At 37.8% G+C, this 27,241-nt stretch overlaps 1 protein-coding gene across 3 annotated transcripts in view; it reads right to left on the minus strand.

Moving 5' to 3' along the window:
• Positions 1-1,550: 1,550 nt before the first annotated feature.
• The window catches only part of ANKRD12 (ankyrin repeat domain 12), a 64,463-nt gene continuing 38,772 nt past the window's right edge, over positions 1,551-27,241 (minus strand). For all 3 annotated transcript variants that reach the window (XM_086740625.1, XM_086740623.1, XM_086740624.1), the window contains 7 exons: positions 23,816-23,958; positions 22,124-22,271; positions 13,696-18,374; positions 8,013-8,111; positions 6,063-6,206; positions 3,166-3,261; positions 1,551-2,835 (listed from right to left, as the gene is read on the minus strand). In XM_086740625.1, the coding sequence (XP_086596751.1) occupies positions 2,650-2,835; positions 3,166-3,261; positions 6,063-6,206; positions 8,013-8,111; positions 13,696-18,374; positions 22,124-22,271; positions 23,816-23,958 (5,495 nt within the window). In that variant the 3' untranslated portion in view covers positions 1,551-2,649. The remainder of the gene's footprint in view (positions 2,836-3,165; positions 3,262-6,062; positions 6,207-8,012; positions 8,112-13,695; positions 18,375-22,123; positions 22,272-23,815; positions 23,959-27,241) is intronic.

The raw sequence follows: 27,241 nt of genomic DNA on the forward strand, positions 1-27,241 counted from the left end.
TCGTGACTGTGCGACCCCTCTTCCCCTCCCCACTCGCACCACCTTGCCGAGAGAAATCCACAGCAGGGCGTCCTTAAACAACACACCAGGTGTCATCCCACAGAGTAAACTTGAAAAAAAAAAAAAAAAAAACAACAAACCAAACCCTTAACAACAAAACTCAAACCCAACACGACTGCAACAAACCCTGGATTCCAATCAGAGAAGCCAGGAGATCATTACCTAAGGGGCAGAAACATTTGGACAGTCCCCTTTTTTTAAGCAACTGAATTTTTACTAAGCAGTTGCAATTGAAAAAAAAAAAAATCTGTTTCACAGACCCTGATAACAGGAAATAATCTCTCCTTGTAAAGAAAACACAGGCTAAACCTAAGAAATATGTCTTCAGATCTCCTTATAAGACAGGGTACTGCCAAAATACTTCAAAATTCATCACAAAAACGTTTCTGCTGCTACTTCCAGGGGATTAACTTTGTTTTACAGTAAACTCGCTTGAACCCCCAACCTCCTCCCAACCCCAAGACACCCGTGGGGCTGCTCCTGCTGCTGTGCGGGGTGCAGAGCTGCCATTGCACCCCAACACTGTCCTGCACCCTCATTTGTGTCACCGCTGACACCCCGACGCCCTTGCTCTCTGAATGCTGTCGGGTATGTACGTTACTTTTTATTACGCTAAATAGCTGATGAAGTAAACTCATACCCACTTACTTAATTGTTAACACCTTGCAGCTTTATCCATGTTTTTCCTTGTCTTTAAAATCTGCTTAAAAAGTTTTAACCACTGCTTTCAGAAGAATATTACATTTGCATTTTCCTTAGTATACCTCCAATTCTGAGTGATGTCAGGAAGATATTCCTATACATAGGAATAAGGAATATGTAATATTACAAGGAATATAGAGGTGTCTGTATGTATATAAACATATAAGGAATTATATATAAGCAGCAACAACTGCTCCTTCCTAACAAAAGGTACCTAACAAATTAAAAGTAGGGAAAAAAGTTACAGGGCAGGAAGTACATATTAATTGGTTTTACTGTGCTCGAGGTACTACTACTTTACTCTTGCTGGGAACGAGCAGTGATGCACACATGGGCAGGAGCCTACTGTCCATACAGCCTCTTGCTCAGCGCCCATTTGCTCTCCATCACAATAAAGGCACCCTGGGCATTCATACAAGCGTAAGGAGTAAGTACTCTGTAGTAGTTCACCTCGTAACTAAAAATCAGTTCAAACCAAGTACTTTAAGTATCTTTCCCGGGTAACCAGGTCCCTTGCCTAAGCCCCATTTCTTTCAGAAGTTAAATTTGCAGACATCAGATCCCAAGCACGTTCTTGAATAATTTATGGACTAGAGGGTAACAAATCTTTTTCATGAATATCTGTGCCTCCTACTAATAAATAATTAACCCTCTGCTCATTACCAGTACCTAAGACTAAAAAAGCATTAAATGTTTTTTTTTTAGTTTTTCATTGAGCCTTCTTACGTATTTCAGGAATGCTAAGATTCTAGCTATCAAGTGTTACAATATTAAGACATTCCAACCAATAACATGACCAATAAAATTTATTAAACATATTTACAACTATTTACATATTCTTCCATAGATTAATATTAAAATAGACAATATACAATTTAAGAATTTTAATTCAAAGGCATTTCGTTGGAAAAAATAGGCTCTATTACGAGACCACCATATAAGAGCAAAAAGGTTTTTTTTTTTTGTTTTGCACAAAAATATTTTCAGTATAGTAAGTCATAGGTATGGCATTACAACAGCAGACTAGTATGAAATATGATTTTGTAGATATTACAATTGTTTAGGTATCAGTTACTGAAGTAAAGGAGTTAAAGAGTTCTGTGAAGCATGCAATACAGTTCAGTTTCAATTCTTTTACAGTTATGGTGATGAAACAAGCAGCTAAATCAAACACATGCCATACAAAAAAGAACTGCCAACCAGGAACACACTACACTTAATAAAAACTACAACTTTGGTCCAATAAAACATTAGACAAAAAACAGTTTTACAGTTAAAATATCTATTTTATACAGGTTTGAACATTAATTACAAGACTATTTACATTTGCACAATATGTATAAAATAAATTATTTAAAAATGAAGACAATATTACATCTTTTTTTTCCAAAAAGAAAACTGTACAGTAATTTACAAAATAAAATAAGATTAATAGACTATTTTCCTCCAAGTCTTACATTTTCTTCCACAGGCTTTTAAATCATCTTTCTGTGGGAGTTCAACTGTTACTGAAGTTTCATAATACAAAGCTTTATAGCAGGTTTTAAGTATCATTTGGCTTCTGGTGGCTGTTTTAGTTATTAACAGCTTCCAGCGCTGTTAACTCACCATGTTTCGTCATCTTTTTCAGCAATAAGCTCTAAAGCTACAGGCAATTTTAAAATACAGGTAATGGCATTTACTGGGAAACTGACTTGAAAATTAGCATCCATCTATATTTGAATAAAAGCCTGTGCCACACTTCTCTGAAGGAACACCTGAATTATTGAGAAAGGTAGTATTCCACAGAATTAAGTGCTCTGTCTTAAAAGAAAAACACCTTTGTGTATCACTGCACCTCCATCTCTACTTGTCCAAGGGAAAGGGTGAGCCAGAAGATGCTAGTTGTCATATTGGCGTCAACTCAAAGTCATCATTAACATCAACCAGAGGAACATAAAACTCCTGAATTTCATAAATGCTGATGGATTTGTATGTAGCAGGATCAAGTTCTTGTAGTTTAAGCTGCCACTCCAGTCTCTGTACCGCATTCAAAGCCGCTGCTTCATGCTGCTGCCTCATCAAAAGGCACGTCTATTTTAAAATTGAGAAAGAAGTTAATTCAATATTTGAAAAAGTATTGCAAGAAGTCTGAAAACAGAAAAAACGTCTAGGAGCCTGTCTGGTCGTAGTAAGTAGTTTCCCCACTATGTATTTAGAAATGTGCAGATTCTATTACACTGTATAGCAACGAAGGTTAGGGTTTTTTATACTGCTAGAACCTCCTTTTTGTTGCCCTTAAAACCTCTACGATAGGCTATGATATTGCATACAAATCTACTATTTATTCATCTATTCATCTCATCTTCCTAGTGACATTAGGTTTTTTTTTCATTTTTGAAGTGGAAACATGAAGAAGTGTACCTTTAATTTGTCAAACTTATCATCAACATCCTGTAACCACGACATAAACTGTCTTGCATTAAATCGATCCCTCACTGATGTTTTGCTGTCGTCAGCCTGCAAAAAAAAATTTATTCAAACTGTAAGTTATTTGATGATTCAGTCTTAAATATACTTTGAAACATAAAACCTACTTTACAGAACCTTCATAAGCAATGTTCAGATGGAAAAATAAACTCAATGTATCAAGGTTAACCACCACCACTTTCACTGTGAGCCAGCTGCTCACTCAAAATATGTATTTTCAGATTCCCTCAAGCTATTTACTGTACTCTGCTTTTGAAACTTAGAGTAGGAGGCTTAAAGATTTATGCCTTAAAGTCTTAATCAGTACAAGGCAGATCCTTCCACAAAATTGCTATATCTTTTTACTCTTTGAAATTCAGTAACAAATTAAACGAATACTCCCTCAGAGAAAAGCAGAAACATTAATAAAGGAAAACTTAAGCAGCCTGACCTAACTGGCTACACAAGTATTCAAAAGCAATAATAAAAAAAAATTACCATAAAAATCCCCAAAAGGAGATTAAGAAAAGCAAGGAGACATGTCTTAATGTCCTGCTCAATGAAATAATTATTATTTTTTTAAATCCCTATTTAATAAGAATCTAGAATGTCACATCTGCTCATTATGAGAAACTACATACTCTACAGATAGTCCTAAAGCCACACTATTCCAATTTAACATTTAATCACATAATAGAACAAGCTGCGGTTACGTTTTCAGGGGGGGGAAAAAAAAAAAAAAAAAAAAGACACTAGGAATTTGTACACTGGTAGCAATAAGCAAGAACAGGAAAAAACCTGCCAAGAGTGATCTCTCTAGAAAACAGCTGAGATATCAGATATCAAGGACAGCTGAACAGGTTGGTTGTAACCCTGAACTGCAGACATTTAGGTGAGCTGTGAACAGCTAACAGTCTGTTCACCAGAAACTTGGCCCTTCCTCCTTCCCCATCTTTGGTTTGGCCCATATGACTGCAAGGAACAGTTCTGAAGGTCTGCCCAACATGCGCAGCCATAAAGGCAAGACTCCAAAGAGCCAGACACATCCCAGACACATCTTCCTGCAAAATAAACTAGATCTTTGCTTACAAAACTTTCCAGCTATTTGCTCAGGGTAACAAGAAAGTGGCAGAATGCATTATGAGAGAATGGTTTCTTATGCATCTACATTCTTCCCATGAAGCAAATTTAAATCAAAGCATCAAGTTGGTAGTTTAGAGCACTGATTTCAATGATAATAAAAATATATTTAATACTTTGCTGAACATTATGTGTGGTATTATCTTTTTCTAAGAAAAATTACCACAGACTGAAAGACAAAGCTGTTGAGGTAGTGAGGGAGAAGGAGAGGTATTTTACTACTACTATTCTTATTATATGTATGGTCAAAAAAGCTGCAGTACTTGGGGTGGAAAAAAAAACCCACAGCCACTTCTCCCCAATAAAGATTCCTTTTGTTTCACAGAATTCAAATATAGAATCAGCTAATTTAAAATCAATTGTAAAATCTTAGCTATAGAAATTCAGTTATATGCATAACTCAGATGTATCTAAAATTTCTAAAAAACTCAGAGCCTCTGAATTGCAGCAGAAAAAAAAAAGCAAAGGACATTCTGAACTTCAGGACTAACAATTACGATATCTGGACTGTTAACAGAAGAGATAAAAAAAATTTCATTTTTGCCCTATCAGTTACATTTACTAAGGAAATTATGATTTAAAAATTTCTTGGTATAAAGCTTAAGATGGGAGAACAATATAGCAGTTTTATGGAGATTATCTCCTGTTGAATCACGCTGTTGTGCATAGCTCTAGTTCTTTAAAGATGGGGGGGAATGTAATAACAGACTGAGGAAACAGTGGAAGCTGTAATAATTCTACAAGGGGCTCCAGGACTAAAGTAGAATTCCACGTATGTCGGAAATGTAGGTGTTTCATTTTAAAATGCCCAGCATCCAATGCATCAACACTTTTATTACATCTATAACAGCAAATTTCTTCCTTGCACTATGTGCTCCCTACAGTCACTAAAACAGGTTCTGAATGCAGTTTCCATTGTTGTTAGTTAGCAGACCTGTTCCCAAAATACCGACACCATGAGATTACATTCTCTTAGAGATATGGCTGCAGCAAACCTCTGAGCGGTAGTCCATAGAAAGTATGCAGATTATAAAGTATACTACATATATAGTATATCAGGAAGAAAAGACCAACATTGAACATGTAAATAACATGGCACGTAAATAATACAGAGCTTGAGGTGATTTTGAAAAAAAAAAAAAAATTCATCTGGTAGCATTCAACATTTCACTGTTGGTCACCTGTTTTTTATGGAACAGTTCTAGTGAGTACCTTACAGAGAGGGAAAAAGCATTATATGATTACTTCCACAAAGCATTTCCAATTTTCACAAACCAATCTTATCACTTCACTCACTACTGCATTCTGATTCTCTGGACTAGTGACAAAAATGATCTTATCTACTGATAATTTTCTGTTGCTATTTAAGCTACATTTTCAAGCTTTCAAAATACGTTCTGTTTATGAATGAAATTTCGTTTCCTAAAAAGCAGCAGAGTAATGTTCTCATTTTATCCTTCTCATCACTTCTGGAGGTGAAAGACAATCACACATGGGACAAAATAGAAAACCAGCATACACACACCCATATCCTCTTGTTATTGTACATCCAAATGAGGCCTAATCAAAGTAACAATCTATAATGTGCAAAACGTTAATTCCACACAAATCAATGACAATTTCAGTATGGGAACAGAATTCTCTTCAAACCCTCCTGTTGAGTCAGGCTGGAAAGAACTTTTTGTCTGAAATTCTGAAATACATCTCTTTACCTGAGCATCCAGAGGCACATTATAAACCTCAGCATCCAGCAGAACCGTGCAGGCACTGAATGGTAGTGTTTGATTAGCTAGCGTTCTTGCTGCTCGATAATGAACACGTAGAACTTCTTGTTCATTAGAAACAATAAGCTTTTCCTAATTGAATAAGATACCAACATATAAATATACATTTAGTAAACTAAGCATTTCAGTTTGATTCATAAAGATGTCTATTCATTTAAACATGTGTTTTTAGGGCTTACACTTTTGAACAGTCGGAGAAATGAGCTGGTGGAGGGAGGAACAGTTGTTCATCTAATCACATCCAAAATTTCAATTTAATGATGCAAAGTCTGTTCCCTGAATGTCAGAACTGAAAACACCTTCTCTATGCCTCCCCCACTGTTGGCTGAATATCATGCACGTCCAGGTTTTCCACTTACTACTACTGAGGTAAGTTCTAGTTAATGAAGAACACTGGAACAGGTTGCCCAGAAAGGTGGTGGATGCCCCATCCCTGGAAATGTTCAAGGTCAGGCTGGATGAGGCTCTGAGCAACCTGACCTAGTCAGGGATGTCCCTGCTTCTTGCAGGGGGGTTGGACTAGATGACCTTTGAAGGTCCCTTCCAACCCAAACCATTCTATGACTCTATGACTAAGAAGGTGAAAGATGAAAGATACGAGAAGCATAGGTTTGGGATATAGATTTGTGAGTCTTAACTGTATGAAGATTTGTCATGCCAGGCACAATAGCCAAGCAAACTGAAGAAGAAAAAGAATTTGCAGGATAATTTTTATATATATATTTTAAACAATAGTCAGAAACTCCATAAACTCATAGCTGGACAAAGATTCTTTCCCAAACCAAGACAAAAAAATATAGTTCCCTTGGCCAAACTTGACTTACAGTTGTGTAAAGTGGATTTGATTTGAAGAACAGTCTATTTGGACAAAATAACTAAAAATATGCAGAAGTTTTTAAGATATAAAAACGTATACGTGTGCTTACTGCTCTGCAGCATAATGGCTCTATTTTTTATCAAAAGAAAAGAAAGTGGATTATAAAAAGCTTGCAGAGCAGAAAAAGCAGCATCTTTCCTTTGGTTACAAGTAATTTATTTTCAGCCAGAACTTGAACTATGCTTACACTCCTTGTGCTTGTTATTTTATACCTAGCTTTACAGTGAAATACTGAATTCAAGTAAAATCCCTCCCTCAACTCGTTTGTTAAACCACACAGAAATAAACTTAATCAAAAAACTACCACATCAGGTTTTATTGAGCCAGCTGCTTGTACAACTTTGTGGAAATCCCTAAGACACATTCTACATGAGAAAGGGGTTCTGTCTGTGTCCGCAAGCAATCTGTCTCACAATACTCACAAGACATTTAAATCTAGGTTGCCAAGGAGAAAGGTCTGAGGAAGCTAAAAATAAAGAATGCTCTTAAACCAGGAATATTTTCTCAATTTCTGTGTTCAAATTCAGTAAAGCCTACAGATGTAGCTCTAACATAATTTTAGGCAGTTTTTGCAAGCAGACTATTACAAAAAATGTTTTAGTCTTACAGCCACATGTGTCTTCTACCAATAGAGAATTTACTTTTGCTTCAGTTCTTTTAACGCAGTCCATTTGGTTCTGAAGTCTACATTACTGGCTTTCAGAACTAGAGGCCGCAGTTTTCTTCCCACTCGCCACTGCCCCTGGGAAAAATCTGGGCCACATCTTAGAGAGCAATTAACAGGAAAAAGCTGCTATCTTACTGACTTAAGTATGCTGCTAGCAGTTGTCCAAATCATTTTTTTTTTTTTTTACAAATTTATCCAATTCATTAATTTGGATAGCAGGCTGATTACTTCTAAAGCATTGTTAAATTGAGCAAACTATAGTCTATCCATTGAAAATGAAAAAGCCCTAAAGCTTAAAGTTGGGAAATAAATAAATAAATTACTTCAGTCTTACCCTTTCAATACTGTGCTGTAAACGTAGTTTCATTCTTACAACCTCCTGTTGTTTAAATAGTTCCTTAAGTGGGTCTGACAGTGAGGGAGGTGGTGTAATCTGTGGAAAAAGTTTTATAAATAGTATAGTGAATACATATTTAACATATGTTTAACATTGCCTGTACGATTTGAGCATTTGTTTAAAAAAAAAAAAAGCAAGGTAATTTTTTACAGAAAATAGGAGAGTTTTGTACATTCTATTAATTATGTGACTTCAATCCATTTGCAATAAAAGGTTTAAAGGATTCTTTACAATAAAGTTAATAAACCTGACTGAAATGGCATTTCAAACTGTTTAGTGCTTTTAACCATTGTCAGCATGCCTCAGTAGTTCTTTAAAAGGCCTGTACATTAAGAAGATAGTAAAAATACAACTTGCTTTCAATTTTAAAGACTCTTTAAAAGCACAACTGTTCATATTGAGAAGTTAGAAACTGCCTAGCAAAATACAATTAAGAAAAATTTAAATATTGCTAAAAAAACCCCAAGTCATTTGATATATCTATACAGCATCACTGGTATTTTATATGGCACAAAAGACAACCAACCATATTCCTCATCTTACAATCACACAGAACACGGAGAAGCATAAGAAGTACAGTACAGCCACAGGCAGTGGCTTGGAAAAGTGTTTCCTCCTGTCAGTTGTTCAAGTAGGTTTTTTTTTAAAAAAGCTTATAACTCATAAATGTAATAATTAAAAAAAATCAACTAAAGTTGAGTTATCAACGCTGTTATTGATTAGCTGTACTCTAAACATTTTCCATTTTTAGTCAGTCATAGTAAACAACCAGTATTGCTGTCCTGACAGAGCGGTATGACAAACACTGAAAAGGCACCTGGAGAAGGCAGGAGACAGCTCTGCCTCTGTGACGCTGCTATCACACAGCAGCTTTTCTCAAAAAGCCTTTTTCAGACCCCAGAACTGCTTTATCGGACGCCTGCCCCCCAGCCCCACGCGGTTTCTAACCAGCCGCTGGCACGATGCTCTCACCTGCCCCCCGACGGCGAGACAGAGACCTCCCGTGCAGCAGGGGGCGCCCCAGCGCTGCAGCAGGGGGCGCCCCAGCACTGCGGAGGGAAGGGCGGGCTGGCACCACCTCCCCCCCTCTCCCCCCCCCCCTCCTTCCCTTCTTGGAAACACAGGAAGAAAAAGCCTGGGATCCTTACAGTCTGTATAGAGGACTGGAGTTGTCTCACACCACCTGCTGGAAATCCCAGCCTGGGAACCAGCACTGGATTTGGACAAAGGAAATAAACGGTCTGGTTTCAAAGGAAAGTGAAGGTAAAGGTTTCAAGGCAAGAACAGCCAGAGGAGCCTCTAAGATCTTCCAGTCGAAGAGCCAGTTAGTAAAGGGAGAGCAAGAAGTGTGTAGGGAAAATATGAACACGTATGTTGGACTGGCAAGGACAGAGCATGAAACCCAATGCCACAAGAAAAAGGTGACCTCACTTTCTTGTGTAACCAAAGGAAGTTGGGTAACTAGCTTCTCAGGGGTCCAGACTCCATACAGAAGAGAAGGAAACAAAGGGGCCCTGCCTTCTTGAGCATTCTCTAATCCCCATCTGAGAACCTACCCAGAAAAGCGAGACAGAATGCAGCCTTTCCCCTCGTTGCTCCACTTCCCTAGAAGGCAGCCATCAGAACAGGTTTGCTCTCTAACAGCTAAGGTTCAAGCCCTGCCCTCACCATCTCCACTGTATGAAAATCAATCCTGCATGCCTTGCATCCTTCATAATGACTACAACAATAAAACCAACTCTTCACTCTATAAACCTTCTGTGCTCATTTGTGCAGAATTAACACTTAAGCTAACTCAGATTCACACATACACAACACTTCTGCAACTATTCTGACACATCCCTATCCCCCCTCACCCATGCCACCCAAATTGACTGGCTTGCCCTATTGCTAGAGTATTTCATGCATTTAGGAAAGAAGTTTCTGGTAACACCACTAAAATAAGCTTTTACCACTTAAGTTTCTATAGCAATGCCAGAGAGACTGGACAGAATCCCTTTTACTAGAAACATGTCTGCTAGATAGCCATCGGAAGCTGGAAATGAATCATCTCAGTATCTCTTCTTAGGGGACAGCACAGATAAAAATGACTGAACCCCACAGAACATACCGATGTAGTGATCTGAAAGGCAACACAGCTAAATACAATTTAAATTTGCTCTGTTAGAAGATTCAGATTTGTTTCCCTCTGTTTTGAACTGACCTGATGTCTCCTATCTTAAGTTTTGTATTTGCATTGGTGAGAGGGAAGCCACAATTCATACGTGACTATCTTTACAGCCTTAGGTGATAAGGGTCATACGTTACAGTATATAAACACAGCTGTGGAAACCAAACTTAAGCACACCATCTCCTGGTTCCCACCTACAGGATGTTTGAAGTTCATCAGATAAACTATAGCATGTCTTAAAATTCCCATGCAGAGAACAGTATGTTACACAAACTATTCTGAGTCTCAGAGTGTCGAAGCTAAATATATTGTCTTCATGTAAACCTTTACACAGTGGTATCTAAAATACAGGAATAATTTAAGAAAGAGTATCTACTTTCCCATAGCCTATGTAAATTAATGCAGCAAAATCAGGTTAACAGAGAATCATTAAAGAACCAAAGGAAAAAAAACCAAACAATTCCAACAGAAAGGTCATTTTACAGTTGTGTATTAAATTACATATTTTGTACATGTTGTTAATATTCCGCAACTGCAGAGAGACTAAGCATAGCCCTTATTTTCATGTTCTTGGACAATGTATATGATATACAAATAAAACACTAATTTCTGAGCATGAAATGATCTCTGGTTTAGCAATACTCCTTTTTATGGTATTTGTAATGGAAACTATTATGATTGTGATTTTTAATGGTGAAAAACTAAAATTATTAAATTGTACACACAAGCAAGCTCTGCAGAGAAGCTAAATCTGAACTACTAATAATTTTTGTTAATGCTATATTTTTTCTGGAAAGAAACATGGGAAATTTTAGCAAAATTGTGTAATAAAAAGCACTTAGCTGCATTGTAGATGATTTTTTAGACAAACAAGAGTAAAATGTTTATAATATCTCCCTCTTTTGATTAAAACTCAAGCTGCTTCCTTACACTTTACTCCTGGAAATAACCACCAATTTCCTAATAATTTATTTTGGCTTCTCAGCACTTTTTTTTCCCCCTTTCCTTTTGCTCATAACAGCCTGGAATAAAAAGCTCCACCTGTTCTTTCTACAACTGAAGAAGGTTAACAGTACCATAAAACCATATACAAAACAAGTAACAGTTTAAACCATCAGTATCACCAGAAGAACATGTATTTGTAGGGAAGCAACTCAGAAATCTAAATGAGATAAAAATCAGTAACCGTAATCCCTTCAAGTACATTTTCACATTTTAATAAAAACTTTTTTTAGAGGTTATTCTTTCCAACAAGTAATTAAAAGCCATGAGAATGAGGAGCATTCATTCATCTCTGATATTTTCTGAACCTAAGTTATCCAAGAATTTGGACTGCCCCACTACCTAAATTTATTTCCGTTAACTGCAGAGTCCCTCTTATACACAGCAAGAGAGACAGGAAGGAAATATGAGGCAATGCTTTAATACTAAGTCAATAACTCTCCCTTTCTTATAGTGCCTATAAACATTGCCCTTTATGACAGGGAAATGAATTCTATTGCCCAGGTAGAAGATGAGCCAGGGAAAAACATATGCCATACTTCTCCATTTTCCACTTATCCCAAATTAAGCGCTGAAGTGTGATGCCAAAGCAGTAAGTTGTAGCTTGGAAACAGTATGCACTTGAATAGCAGCTGCTATTAAAAAAAAAATTCTGCTGCTGGTGATAAAGATATATTATAGAAGCTGCGACACCTACTGAGAAAGATTTCTAGACTGGGGAAGGCTGACAGCCTGGTACATTGTAGCAAAGCTTACTGTACATCCTAGTTCACTTCCAGACCAAGTAGAAGGGTCATCTTACCCATGTGTTTCCTCAGAGTATAGTCGATCTAGTAATTTCGAAGAACTACGGTCACCATCAAATAAGAGAAGACTCCCTTTACTATTACTAGAGGATACACGTATTAATTCTCTTGGCCAGACATAGAGGGTATAGTGGAAAAATTAGAGGAAACTTATAGGGGGATTATGACTACCTCTGGAACGAAGCAAACATTTAAAAATTTACTTCTATACATTACAGCTGTGTTCATTGCTTAATCAAAAGAATCTTCAACTCTACTGGAAAAAGCTAAGGCAACATCTCAAGTAGGGGCAAGTTATCTTAAATGAGTCAACATAATAATTAGTCCATTCAGAAACACAGAGGCTGAAGACTGGATGCTTGGCTTGTGCGTATGTGATTTCATCTACACAAACAGTTCTGTTTAGCGGGCATTTTTGCCATTTGAGGATTAAGATAATCTCCACATTTCTCATAAGCTCGGACTTTTCCTAACTTGGCACATCATAAGTAATGGGCATACAATCAAGTATTACTGAATTCTGACATTGCCAAGCTACTGTATGTCAGCCAAACAACTGCTTTAGGAAATCAAAGATGTGGTGGTCTCAGCCCACTTCAGTTATTAGGTCTGTTAACTTAAACCATTCAACCAGGTTTAAGCTAATATGTTTTACCTCAGGACTAGACAAGTTTAAGTGGATCAGATAACAGGTGGAATAATAGAAAACCTCTTTCTACTCCCAGGAGTAACAGTCCTTCAGAAAACTCTCAATGCAGTGTTTCGGGTCTCCCCTGCCCCCAACCATGTAGAAAAATAAACACAGAATCAGGTGTGCTGAGGAGCAAAGAAAGGAAACACGATTAAAGTGCTACCATGATTATGCTGACTTCAAAACAGAGATCAGGAGTGAGCATGTTATTGTTAGACACCCCGAGGGGCACCTCCATAGCTGATTACGTTCTGCAAAGCACAGACCTCCTTCACAGCTGTCATCAGGAACATGACAAAACTACAGAGAGTTTAGAACTGAACGACTGTCCCTGAACTGTGGATGTTCTTCAATGAAAAGGAGAAGAACTTCACATTATTAAACACAATTCAGAACACTTTCACTTGATGGATTACAAAAGCCTAGACATAGCAGATAATACCCTCAAGAGCAGCAGATGTTAAGGAGAAACTGAGATAGCTAGCAGGCACTCTCCTACTTAAAATGTTTGGTGACTTAGTATTTTAAAGCACTGCACATCCACCCCCACTCCAAATGAAACAGCTTTGAATAATTAGTTTTAACCAAATTATTGCCAGCAGGAATTTGGAGACGCTCTCAATAACTGACTTCATTTTTGAAAGGGCAGGCTTTACAGTAGTAAATACCTTGAAATATAATATTTGTCTGTGTGTCTTTTACAGGTGTCATACATGATAGTTTGTCTCGTAAGGACTGTGAAAACACTGTTTATATTACCACTGAATGGGGCTTTTAAGTCATTAAAAGTCACTGGCATTACCAGTCAATAGGTCAATATTAATTTGACATTTGTTGACTCACTATTTTCACAAGTGTTCAGAAGCAGGTTAGGAAGAATATGAAGGTTACAAAAATAAAACCAAAATATGCCTTTTATTATACTGAATATTTAAAGACCATGTTACTTACAGTTGGGATGCAAATCTTGCTCAAGGGATTGCCATCCAGTAGGTATGAGCCATTGAAGGTCACATATTCATCATAATACTGAGGTGCCTGGGGAATAACACTGCACAGTAATTTACGCTTCTCTTCTATTTTTTTTCTTATGTGCAAGTACTCAAAATACGGGTTTGCTCTCTCAGAACTGTATGGCTGAATCTCTTCAAGTTTCAAAGAATCAACAATAGCTGCTAGCGACTGCTGGGTTTTCTCCTTAGCTTGCAGCAAAGAAGGGTTCACTTGCACAGGCTGAGGCACACGCGACACCTTTCTTTTACGTGGATGATGTACCTGAGCATCATCCTCTTCAGTTAATCTAATCCTTGCTTTCATAGACGCTGATGATTCAGACTCCTTTTCTGATGTCTGCATGCAGCCAACAAGATTCTGCTTACCCTGGTTAGCAAGCATATTTGCTCTGTTCCTTGTAATTCTTTGAGGTACTTCTTGCTGTTCCACCTTCTGATCTTCAGCAATTTCTTCTTCTAGTTTAACTGTTTGGCTGTATTTATGCACCTCTTCCTGCGTAATCTGTTGTGAACTATTTTCCAAATTAGATAGAGAGGAGTACTGTTGTGGATCATCTGTCAACACATTTTCTCTTTCTGCAGTACAAGTTTTTTTATTAGCCAATTCATTTGTAATTCCCCTTGACATTCCTGAACTTAGATCACAGAGATCAATGTCGGCTTTATTATCAACAACATGCACCGAAACCAACTTTTCTTGTTGGGATTTTTCATTTCTAGTGTCTGAAGTATCTGCCATATCACTCTGAGTATTCTTACAAACAAGTTTACCAAATGTGTATGAATTAACATTTAATTGTGAACTGCTGTCACTTTCAGGAATAACTTTTTCTAACGGTACTGCAGGTAAATCATTCACCCTTTCATAGGTCTGTGAAATATCCTTCACAGAGCTCTCAGAAGATACAGCAATGGGTGCATCAGCCTTCTTAATGTCTGAAGGGAAGAAAGCATCTTCCATCTCTCTGGTACTTGTGGCATCTGTACCCAAAGTAGAAGATGTAGTTTGCACTAGATTTTGTTGTTGTACAAATGATGAATCTTGACTGCTAATGCCTGGTAAAGAAATGTGTTTAGACACATCTGGGAGTGGCTGGACAGGTAAAGAACAAGGCAACTGTGAAGGCAAAACTGATGCAGATTCTTGAGAACTGGAACTTCCCTTAATTTCAGCCTGCTGAGGCAAAAATTCAGATACTTGTTGCTCTTTTAATGTCCTGTTTTCAGAATTATGCATTGCTATAACACTGTTAGTATCTTGCTCCAAGACACTGAAACCTGAGCTCTTAAACTCGTTGTTTAATGAATTAAGTCTGTCAAAAGGCACATCCCATGGTTTGGTTTGCTGAGTCACACCACTTTGACTACATGGCTCTAAATGTATATTACAGTCTTCTGAAAGGCTCATCTGAGCAGTATTTTTAATGGTACTTGTGCCCATTGTTGCCTGCTTGTTGCTAGCAGCTCCAGTCAGAGGTGATGTAAAGTTTGACTGCAAACCAGACGCACTACTTTGAAAATCTCTTTCAAGCGTGCTACATAGTAGTTCTGGTTTAGGAGAAGTGCTAGCATAAGACTGAACTGAAGGCAGAGCATTCTGATTATTTTCTTCTGATACTCGAGGCAGTTTGCTGTGTTCAGAAACAGCAGCAGGCATGCTGCATCTTCGAACCTCTACAACAGGTCTACACTCATTTAAAACCAGTTTGACATCTTCAGCAGATGCTGATCTAATGTATGCTGGTGGAAGCCTGGTTGCAAAAGGCGGCTTCATGCGATCTGGCAACTCAGCAAGACCATCAGTCTCTTTCTCAAGAAGGGCTGGTGATTTGCCACTTGCCAAAAATGGTGACTGTGAAAAAGACATTTGGGAATCAGAGCCTTCTAGCATAAAGTCTGAGTCATATTCGACTGCAGGCCTTGGAGTAGTTACTGTGGTATGGCAGGAATCCTCAGAGCTTGCAACTGAAATCATGGACACTGATCTGGAGCTCAGACCTGTCTTTTCGCTTTCTGATTTGGGGGATCTATTTAAATTATCGAAAACCAAGGAAGGCTTTATAACATTGACACTTCTCGTATCTACTGATTGCGATCTATTACTTGTAGCATCTTTCTGCTGTTTTTCCTTCATGCAGACATCTGGCAACTCTGAGCTTTTTGAACGAACCAGTTCTTTGCTTTTTACTTCAGCTAATGATTGTTTTGGCTTTTCTTTCATCTTGTTAAGTTCTAAACAAGTGCGGTTTCTTAAACGTTCCTTCTCTTTCTGTTTTATTTTTTCTTTATGTTTTCTATGCCACTGTTCTATTTCCAGATCCTTAAGGCTAAGCATTCTTTCAAAACTAGTTTGCATTAAATCATCATTGACTAATCTTTTTTCTTTAGGTCGAGCATCCTTTGGTGCAGGAGCTGGTTTAGGCTTGAGTTTCTCATGTTCAAGTTTTAGTTTAAGTAAACTACTTTGATGCAGTTTATCCTTATGCTTGTCTCTTTCTTTGTATCGGTCTATATCTTTATCTTTTTTATCTTTTTCTCTACCATCTGGAGTTTTCAACAAATCATCTTTTGGTTTTTCTTTCGAAGATGATAGCTTGTCATGCACTGTTTTATTACTTTCTGTAATACTGTATTTCCTTTCCTCTTGCACATGTTTTGAGTTTGCTACTGTTGAGATCTCCTTGTCTTTGTATTTGTCTTTTTTTTCAAGTTCCTTTTCTTTGTCTTTAGTTCTATGCTTTTCTGATTTAGTATATTCCAATTCTTTTTCAGGCTGTTTGACTTTTCTTTCAGTACAGTGTTTTTCTTTGCTTTCAGCCCAATGTCTGTCTTTATCAGTCTTTTCTTTATCATGCTTCTTATCAGGTTTTTCTTTATTTCTTTCTTTGTCATCAAGTTTTTTAAGAGTACCTGTGTTTTTTATTTTATCATTTTCCTTATGGAATCTTTCTGCTTGCTGCAAATTTGGCTTCTCCTTTACCTTCTCTATATTTTCATTTACTTCTGCTTTTTCTTTCTCTGTCTTGTATTCATGTTTTACCTTTTTCTCCTTTTCTCCATTTTTTCTTTCTATCTTCTCAACATCTTTTTCTTTAGCTGAGGTTCGCTTTTCAGTCTTTTCTTTATTTTCCTTTGAATTCTTTTCCTGCTTTTCAGTATCTGTTTCTTTTTCTATTAAACGCATACTGGCTGCTTCGTCTTTAACACCAACACAGAACAATTCAATTTCTTTATCTGCAAGCATAATTTCTTTTTCTTCTTTTGTATCTTTTAGTTTCTCATCCTTGAGAAACTTCTCATTTTCCTTTTTGCTCTTCTCTTTCTCTCTCTCCTCTTTAGCATTTCTCTCTTTCTGTCTCTCCTTAACTAACTTATCTTCTTTTGCCACAGCTTTTTCTGGCTTTAATTTTCTGTCTGAAGAAAGAGATTCTATATTTAACAACATATCTTCATTTTCATCACTTTTGAAAAAATTCTCTTTCCAAAATTCTCTGTCAAACTCTATACTTCTTTGAACCTCTTTAACATTATCTTTATATTTATGTTTTTCCTTTTCCCCATCCTGTTCCTTTTTGTGTTTGTCCTTTTCTTTTTCTTTGTGCCTTAATTTATGCTTTTTAAGTGTTTTACCTTCCTTGTCAATCTTTCTTAGAGTACACTCTGAATTCTCAAATGTTGAGCTATTATCTTCCTCTTTAATTTTAGGACTAGATTTTTCACCAAATTCTAAGTGGTTATCTTTCTGATGATGCTTGCTTTTTTCTTTGTGCTTGCAAGATTTGCCACTAGAACTTTCTACTAGATATTCAGAGTCAGCGTTATGATCATACCGAACTAATTCGCATTGCAATGTTATTTCAGAACCTCCTGGTGATAAGCAAGTTTTGGCGTTTTCTTGCTTCAGTGGTGTTGACTGCTTTTCACTTAATCCACAGGGATGCTTTGGAGATTTGCCAGCAGTGATATGAAATAGATGTAAAGAAGAATCATCTTTTTGGGTGAAAGACTTCTTAAAGGTTTCTTCCTCTCTAGTTTTGTCTAAAGAATCTAACCCAGAAGTAGCTATATTTGTTAGTCTAGCATTTTCTTTTTCTTGCTTTAGTTCTTGGTTCTCTTTATTTTTGCTCTGATTTTTTACTTTTCTTTTAACTTTGCCTTTTTGCTTGTGTTCATTTGTAACCATATATTCTTTCTTCACTCTTACATCAGAATTTGATGTGTCTGAAATGGAGCAAGGAGAGACTATCTTCTTGTCCTGAAGTATTTCTTCATCTGAGCTTTCGGAACTTGAATACAGAACTCTAGATGGTTTCTGCTTTTTGCTTTTAAATGATTTTGAAAAGACAACTTTTTCTTGTTTCACAAATACGCTGTTCTTTTCAGCTTCAGTCTCATCCTCTTTCCTTAGGTCTTTTCTAAGAATATGTCTGTCATCGATCATTTTTTTCATTTCATCTTCATCATCATCTTTAAACTCATACTCGTCAAGAGCAGATGGAAGTGGTGCCTTACTGGGGACCATTTGTTTGCTGTTATTTGCTAGAGAGTCCTTTTCTGCTTCTGAATCAACAGTCCCCTCTACACTGGAAGGATTTACAGATGGAGCTTCTTCAGAATCTAGAGTAAGAAAACAAAAAATTAATTGAATACTGATGGGACATTCTTCAAACATTAGTTCAGGACGAAATAGTTCAGCTCAGTAGTCATACTGCTATACAAAGGAAAAAATAAAAAAAAAAACCAAACCAATCAAAGCGCATAATAAACTTTCTCACTAGAATTAAACTCTAAGAGAAAACAAAAGGTTATGAAACCAAAGTGCTCCCCACACTTTACAGCTGTCACTCAGGTATGCACAAATATTAATTAGCATTTATATACCAATCTAATAAAAGCAATGCACTTTAAATTTTGTAAATCCTCATCTATTGTGCATAATTCCTGCATAGCGTGACTCTTTCTCAAGGACACCCTATTACGACGACTCATTCCTTTAGGAATTCATCAGCTCTTATGCTCTCTAACAGCTGAACTATGTTCCTCCACATGAATTATGCAGTTATGTTTCAATGGCAGATAAGCTTTTGTTGTTAAAAGAGCTGCTCGTGTAAAGGAATTCTCTAATGAATCTTCATGCACCTGATATGGACAACCTAAAGTAGACTATGCTGTAATTCACTGCAACTGGTCTCTGCCATACGAGTGCATAACATGGAGCAAGTATGTTGTACTGGATATCTTGGACTTGCAAGTCCAACATGTAAACAAACCTCTCAACTGTTCCTAAAATTAAATTTTAGGAAATATGGAGTGTTATCACTACCTCATCATTTTTTCTGAAGATTTAGAACTCAAAAATCTTTTAAAAGTATTTCAGGACGTATTGTTCCCTCCATATAAGGTTCCAAGTCAAGCCTCTTCAGCTAAGTCTTATCAGTTTACTTTTTTAAAAAAGAACTGAGTACTGTACTATTCAGTACCATGGCCTAGAGATTTGACATATTGAGTGAAAAGTAACAGAAGAGTTTGAAATAATAGTGTAAGAAAAGTGATGAAGCAGTTTCAATGCATTAAGAGTGTGAATAAAGAAAAAAATAAATAAATACATAAATAAATGTTCTGCTGCAGATTCCCCCTCATTTCCAGTAGTATCCTCTGTGGACCAACTGCCAGTACACAATGGTTAAGACACACATCTTGCCAGCAGGCTTCTCAGGTACTCTGTATTCAACAACACAGTATCAATAAAATAGATCCCAGTAGTCCTTGTTATCTTCTGTATTATCTGTAGCATCCAGAACGTACTACAAGTTACGTGCTACCAGATTTATATATTTCCCCCTTTGCCCATACGTACATGCCATCATCTTCTTGCCTTAACTCTAACCACTCCTTGTAGCTTGTCTATTCATCCTTGTAGCTTCCATTCATCCTTTTCTTACAAAGTAGTTGCTGCTTCTCTCTTCCATATCTTTATTTGCTTTGCCCTTAATCATCCCCCATTCCACACACATCAGAGAGCTTACTCCTTAAGGACCAAAGGTAAAGCAATGGAAGTACAGGAGATGGATCACCTATTCTCTAATCCTGACTCCTTGAGAAACTGCAGAGAACATTCTGCTCCTCTTGGAAACCAGCCCATGGAAACTAAGCAATACCTTGCACAGACAGATATCTGCTGAGGCACTAAATGCTAAATAGTAACAAGTTTCTACTATGATATGTAAAAATATTTTTCTTAATATTAATGATTTGGCTAAGCTTAAGTAGATTCTGTGGAGCAATGCCATGACTGTCCCTTAAGACAGAATGACTCTGCACTGTGTTTCAGGCTAATGACAAAAAAATTAATACTACATCAGAACACTTATTATCTCTACATAGGGCAATACGACTTTTTTTTTTTGCTTGAAGTATAGTGAAACCTTGAATAGAAAATATTCCTAGGGAGTTGGTTTTTGGCTTTTTTTTTTGTTAATTTGTTTAGTTGGTTTGGTGGGCTTTTTTTGTTTTAGTTTTTTTTTATTGTCAGAGAAAAAGAAACAGACTTTCACAATCATGTGACGTAATGCTCTCCCTCGTGTAATTTTAATAGAATCACAGAGTGGTTGAGGTTGGAAGGAACCTCTGAAGGTCATCTCGTCCAACCCCTGTGCTCAAGCACGGCAACCCAGAGCCAGTTGCCCAGAACTGTGTCCACATGGCTTCTGAATATCTCCAAGGATGGAGACTCCATAACCTTCCTAGGCAACCTGTGCCAGTGCTTGGTCACTCTCAAAGTGAAAAAAAACAACACTTCCTGCTGTTCAGTGTGATCCTCATGTGTTTCAGGTTGTGCCCATTGCCTCTGGTCCTGTCACTAGACACCACTGAAAAAAGCCTGGCTCCGTCCTCTTTGCACCTTCTCTTCAGGTATTTGTACACATTGATAAGATCCCCCTGAGCCTTCTCTTCTCTAGGCTGACCAGTCCCAGGTCTCTTCAGTCTTTCCCCATAGGAGAGAGGCTCCAGTCCTTTTATCATCTTCCTGGCCTTCCATTGGAGTCTCTGCAGTATGTCCATGTGTCTCTTATAATGGAGAGCCCAGAACTGGAGCCAGCACTCCAGCTACGGCCTCACCAGTGCTGAGCAGAGGGCAAGGATCATCTCCCTTGACCTGCTGGCAACACTTCTCCTGATGCACCCAAGAACACAACTGGCCTTTTTTGTGGCAAGGGCACACTGCTGGCTCATGTTCAACCTGGTGTCCACCAGGACCTGCAGGGCCTTTTCTGCAAAGCTGCTTTCCAGCTAGTCAAATCCCAGCCTGTACTGGTGCATGGAGCTGTTTCTCCCCAGGTGCAGGACTTCACACTTACCCTTGTTGAACTACATGAAGTTTGTCAGCCCATTTCTCCAAGATAGACGGAGAAGGTCCCTTTGGATGTCAGCACGACCCTCTGGTGCATCAGCCACTTGTCCTAGTTATCTGTCATCAGCAGACTTCCTGACAGTGCACTCTGCTCCAGTCACTAAATTAAGGTGTTAAACAGGACTGGATCCAGTATTGACCCCTGAGGTACACTGCTAGTTACTGACCTCCAACTAAACTTTGTGCCACCGATCACCACCCTCCAAGGCCTGGCTATTCAGCCAGTTTTTAATCCACCTCATTTATTTTAGTCAAAAGAATCTGAATTCCTGAAGATTCCGTGAAAGCAGAATAAAAAGTTCCTGCCTGGCACTCAAACACATTACTCACGGTCAAGAATCTTTTGCTTTCAAGGAGACAATAGTTCTTTCTGTGCCCCAGGAGGTGATACCTGCTCCTTAATCTACAGAAATACAGTAGAGGCCAAGAATTAATGCCTCCACATAAGCAAGTTACTATCTGGTCACCTTCACAAACCAGTGATTCCCTCACGGGCAGGGACTTTTCTTTACTGCGTAAGTGTAACCAAGTTACACCCGTGTGAGACACTAGCTCCAGATTAATCTACTAAGGATGTGAAAAAGTGACTTTGGGGATATTTTCCCCCAAGATGACTTATCAGAAACCACAGTATCATAATAAATACAGTATATTTGTCTCTATCTTTCTCTGGTAAAACCACCATTCTGAAGTGGGGTTGATTTGGGGAATGGGAAGGGCTTATTAAAGAGAGAAAGAGAAGAGAAGAAAAAAAAAGAATCAGAATAAACATTTTAGATAATTCAATTGAAAGATTTGAAAACTACATCTAAAACTGAAAGTAGAAAACAACCTTAGCAATAGCCATTGCTCCCTGCAGCAACTCTTAGTAGCTACCACTATGCAAAAGATTAAAACTACCTAACTTCAGGTGAATTGATGCATTTGAAGTACACAAATAAATGGCTACTTTTACCTGAGCAACTGTCGTCATCATCAGAGATGGGCACCTCCCTTTTCAGTAACATTTCCAACTCCTCAGTTTCAGCAACATCAACAGGTCTCTCCCCATGCTTATTGGCTTGAAATGGATTTCCACCATGTCGAAGCAACAGCTTCACAATCTGCAGCATTAAATAAACAAACTTTTAGGTTTTCCACAACATATTATGTGACCAGCATAAAAATCTTCCATTGCACACAATATGCAGATGATGTGATATGCAATCCTAAACTCCTACCTATGGACCTGAGACTGCAAAGCAAGACTTCAGCAACTAGAATTGTTGCTGCAAAATCTGGGTGTACATAATCTGTTCGTTAAAAGAGTTAACGAGGAAGACTAAAGAAAATGTCCTCTGCTACACAGATGTAGCATTGTCATAAAGGAGAACAATGGTGGCCTTTTGTTCTTGCTGTTCTAGCATTTCCTCACACAATTCACCTGGTTCCTCACCTACCAAGCTCTCTGCTCCTCTGCACTCAATTAATCTCCTTGCTCCAAATTTATAGCACTTAACTCTAAGGAACAGGAAAAGTTTATCAAGTAGCAGCACTATTGGTTTCCACAGCATTTCAGAAAAGACCTGACAGAGATCCAAGTATCTTACTGGAGGAACAAACTACTCCCATCCTCAGCTGAATACAACTCCGCAAAATGATCCATTTCTCTAGCATCAAGGGCAATAAATTGTTAAAGTTACAATGATACCAAGGCCACTGCAGTTTCAGCACAGTATCCGTATGAGTTATTTTTTGTCCTACATACTAAGAATGGGGAAATTCAGCAGACAATGAAATGTTAACATGAAACTTCAGAATTTTTCTGATACATAATGTGAGATGGCCACAGATAAGTATACTGAAACCAGACAAGCAAGAGGTTCTGTTGTCCAAAAATCTACTATATATTTATGCAAGTTTGATCAAAAGACCCACTTTTGTTTAGATACCTATAAAAAAGAGTTACTAAACAGTTAATAAAAATTTCACAATCAGATTATGATAATTCATTTCTCTAGCCTTTCCAGAAGATCCTTTCAAACTGAACATCTTGTTTGGAAGGTATACTTTACTTATGGATATTTTCTATTTTTTGCTTTATACAGCAGATAGCACACATAGTAATAAAATAAGAGATATAAAAGGAGAGTGGAGTCATTTCTGCATCCAGTTTGCAAAAAAACACAAACAAATTCAGAAATTAATGTAAAATACCTACAGTGCTCCAGGTATCTTCTCTGCTAAGTTATTATTGGTAAATTTTTAAAAAGAATATTCTCCGATTTATACAAATATATATATACACACACACACACATATCCCCCTCCAGTATACTGTTCAGATACATTTTTCTTTTGAGAATTCTATACAATAGAAGTCTCTTTCAAAAAAGAAAAAAAAAAAAAAAGAAAAAAAGAGTCATTAAAGTGTTTATTTATTTAAAAAAGTAAAAGTCAAAACAGATACTAGTAGAAAATACCTGGCCGTAGGAGTAGGATGAAAAGCAAAATGAAACAAAGAAAACCAAACCAACTTTAAAATGCCCCCAAATCAGCAGAAGCAGAATTATAAAGCTATTTGACAGCTATCAGGACAGTCAGAATTTGTTCTAAAGACTGAGCATTTCAAACCTCTTATTCCCCTCCCACTCTCCCAGTACACTCACATTTCTATGTCCACTACTAGCAGAATCATGAAGCGGCGTATCATCATCCAAGCCCTGTGTGTTCACATCTGCTCCCGCTGCTATCAGGACTTTAGCAACATCATAGTAACCAACATTACAAGCTTCATGCAGTGGTGTCCAACCTGCAGTGAAGAGTGGTAAGTGTAAGTTTGAAAGGTCAAAGACTTGGTTTTTCCTCCTGTGCTATAGAACTCTATTGCCTTGAAACATTTCAAAATACACTCACACACAGTAGTTGGCAGGAAGCTAATGCCATCCATCTGATAAACAACACATGCTTTATCAACTTTAAACCTCATGTCAAATTCAAAATTTTACTGTGATTAAATTGAACACAGAAATCACTAATCTGGCACAAAATCCCCAGGCTGAACATGTTACAAATTCTTTGACTAGTGAGCATTTTAACACAATATTATAAATATAAGAATACCATTACTCTATATGGGAACAGTTTGAAAACCACACTACTGGAATAAGTATGGCAAATTATCATAACCAGTGCTTCTTTTCAGTCACTGAACAGGTACCAGGAATCACTAATAACATTCAGCAGCTATTAGTCTAGATAGCAAACTATTAATAAGTATCAGCAGAGAACTTATTACTGATATTTCCTAGAATATTAGTAATTTTTAGCAGTTTTGACTTCCCAATTGATAATCTGAAGTTCAGTGCTCATTTTTTGTAGCAGAGTCTCAACTGAAGAAGATGATCAACCCACACCCCCTGTATTTCTAACCTCAATTTTTCTTTCTAGCTGGATGCCTTTCACTTCATAGCTGCCCTGAACTTCTAGCCTGTTGATGCCTTCTCAAAGCCCAGTTCTGGGAAGGCATTCAACTTTTGTTTCCAGCATAACCACTGCAAGTCTGGAAGAACTGATTCACTTGAACTCTGTGTCTAATCAATGAAGAGGAGGTACAAGAAACCCCTAACTTGTCTAATGCCTCAGTAAGGTAATTTCTCACCTTCATCTCTCACCCAACTTCTCACCTGCCACTCATTTAAATTAAAAAAAAAAAAAAAAAAAAAAAAAAGGTTTCTATCTTGTTCTACAGCAAAACATTTCTTCCTGATCTTAGTATACTAAACTTCCTCTCCAGTCATCACGTGGGTCACTCACTTCCAACACTGCCTGACTATACCCGCCTCTTTCCATTTTCTTGTCACTCGCCTTTTCCCACTCTCCCACAATGACAACACTCTTCTCAGCCCTTTGATCCCTCTCTTCTTTCCACTTATTAATTCTCTCTGAAATTCATTCTTTTCCGTGTTTTACTGCTTTGCCTTTCTATCCTATCACAATGTCTGGCCTGTCAACTCCAGTCCTGGCTTGCTCTCAACATCTGTTTCCTTTACTCTTGTTCTCACACAGCAGTATCATTCTGGCAGATATCCCACGAGCAGGGTTACTTCCTCCATTACTAATTCATTTTCTGCTCCTTTCGTTCTGCCAAATTCTTAGCTAAAAAACTCTATTTCTCTAAACTTCACTGCATCCTAAATTCTTATTTTTCTCCACTCATGACTCACTGCTCAAATCCTTCCCCTCTTCTTGACTTCTTCCTCTGCGCAGGATTTTGAAGCTCAGCCATTGCTGCTTCTCACTTTGGATTACCAATGGAAAAGTATCACACTATCTCAAACATCTCCTCCAGCATTCTGAATTAAATCTCTTAATGACTTGCTCCAAACTGATTCTCAGAACCAGCTCTCAGTCATTCTCTTGATCCTTTTATATGCCTTTAAAATTAGTTAAATATCTGTACGAGGTCAGGCTGGCATGAAGCTACGAAGTTAACTACCTCCATAGCAGCCCATACAGTGCTGTGCATTGCCTTCGGGGCCAAAACAGTGTTCATAACACATCAGTGTTTTGGCTGCTGCTGAACAGTGCTTGTACAGTGGCAAGGCTTTCTCTCTCCCTCCCTCCAAGAGGTTGGGAGGGGACATAGCCAGGACAGCTGATCTAAACTGACCGAAGGTATATTCTATACCATATGACATCATGGTCAGCAATAAAAGCTCAGGGAAAGGAGAAGGAAGGAAGGATGTTTGTAGTTACAGCATTTGTCTTCCCAAGCAACCGTTACACCTGCTGAGGCACTGCTTCCCAGTAACAGAGCAGCTGGGAGGGCATCTGGCAGCCAGTCAAGGTTGACCGACCACAACACGTCTTCTTGAAGTGTTTGTTCTCTCTGTGATTTCTATGGGTCTGCCTTCCCCTGAACCTCCTCCTCCCTTTTCTAAAATTGCTCTTGTCAACAAGTTGTTTTCCTCTCTTCTCTCAACTTCTCTGAAGATCCAAGTTCTACTTCTGCTTCCTCTACATGTCAGTCCCAGGCAGCCTCATCTTCAAACACAAATTCAGCTACTCTCTGTAAGCCAAGAAACTATTAATCTGTTTCTTACCTAAAATCAAGATTTTAGTCCATCTCATTAATATCTTCTCTTGATGTCAAGTTTGAGCTGACAACTACTTGTATCATATAGTTCTTAAATTCTCCTACTGGGGCCTGTTACCTCAAGCTCATCTCACCCATCCCATTGAGAATATAATTCTCACTATAACCATTCAGACCCATAAAGCGAGCAGGCTCTGCTGTAGATCTAGTTAAAATTCTCATTCAGACCTTCATTGTATTTTTGCTTCTATTATGCAACGCCTCTAAGAACTTGAAACTGCTAGTGCTGCCACTTAATCATACTACTGAGAATTCTCAGTATTATCTTTATTCCCTTGGGATGCCAGCAGCTCCCCACAAATTTTGTCACCTTTTTTTCAGCACTACCCTTCACATTGGGACCATAGTCTTTTTGAACAAAACCAAAAGCAACACAGCCTGTCCTCACTTTCCCATGATTCACTTGTACTGCAGATGAAAAAAAAAGCCAGTGTTTAGAGCCAATGCTGAGAGGCAGAGTGTTAGGAGCAGTTAGTTACGCTGTTTATATAAATGAGCACTTGATACTTTTATTATTTTTGAGTAGTCCTTGCATTTAAGGGAGAACCATCTACTGAATCCTATCTTTATACAGATGTCTCTTAGATCACAACCCCATAACCTCTGTGTGTCACCCAACTCTTTATCCTCTGATATAGCCTTCCTTTCACTCTGCTCCATCCCTCCTCATTACCCCAACCTCCTTCTAGGCTCTAAATCTCTACCCAACACTCTAGCTCCTAAGCCTTATGTGCTTTTACACTGGTTGAGGGGAAAAAACAGCAAGTACTTTGGCTTATCTTAGTATGTAATTACATTTAATTTGGTGCTTGGCCAATCAACTACTTGAACTCAAAACTGCAGGTTCTATCATCTGTGAAAGCATTACTTCAGGGATTTACTTTGCTGGAGATTTTTTACTACAGCATGTAGAAACTTGACTGCTGTGAGAGTATCA

Source organism: Chlamydotis macqueenii, chromosome 2 (genome assembly GCF_036417535.1).
Source record: "Chlamydotis macqueenii isolate bChlMac1 chromosome 2, bChlMac1.mat, whole genome shotgun sequence".
Classification (NCBI taxonomy): Eukaryota; Metazoa; Chordata; class Aves; order Otidiformes; family Otididae; genus Chlamydotis; species Chlamydotis macqueenii.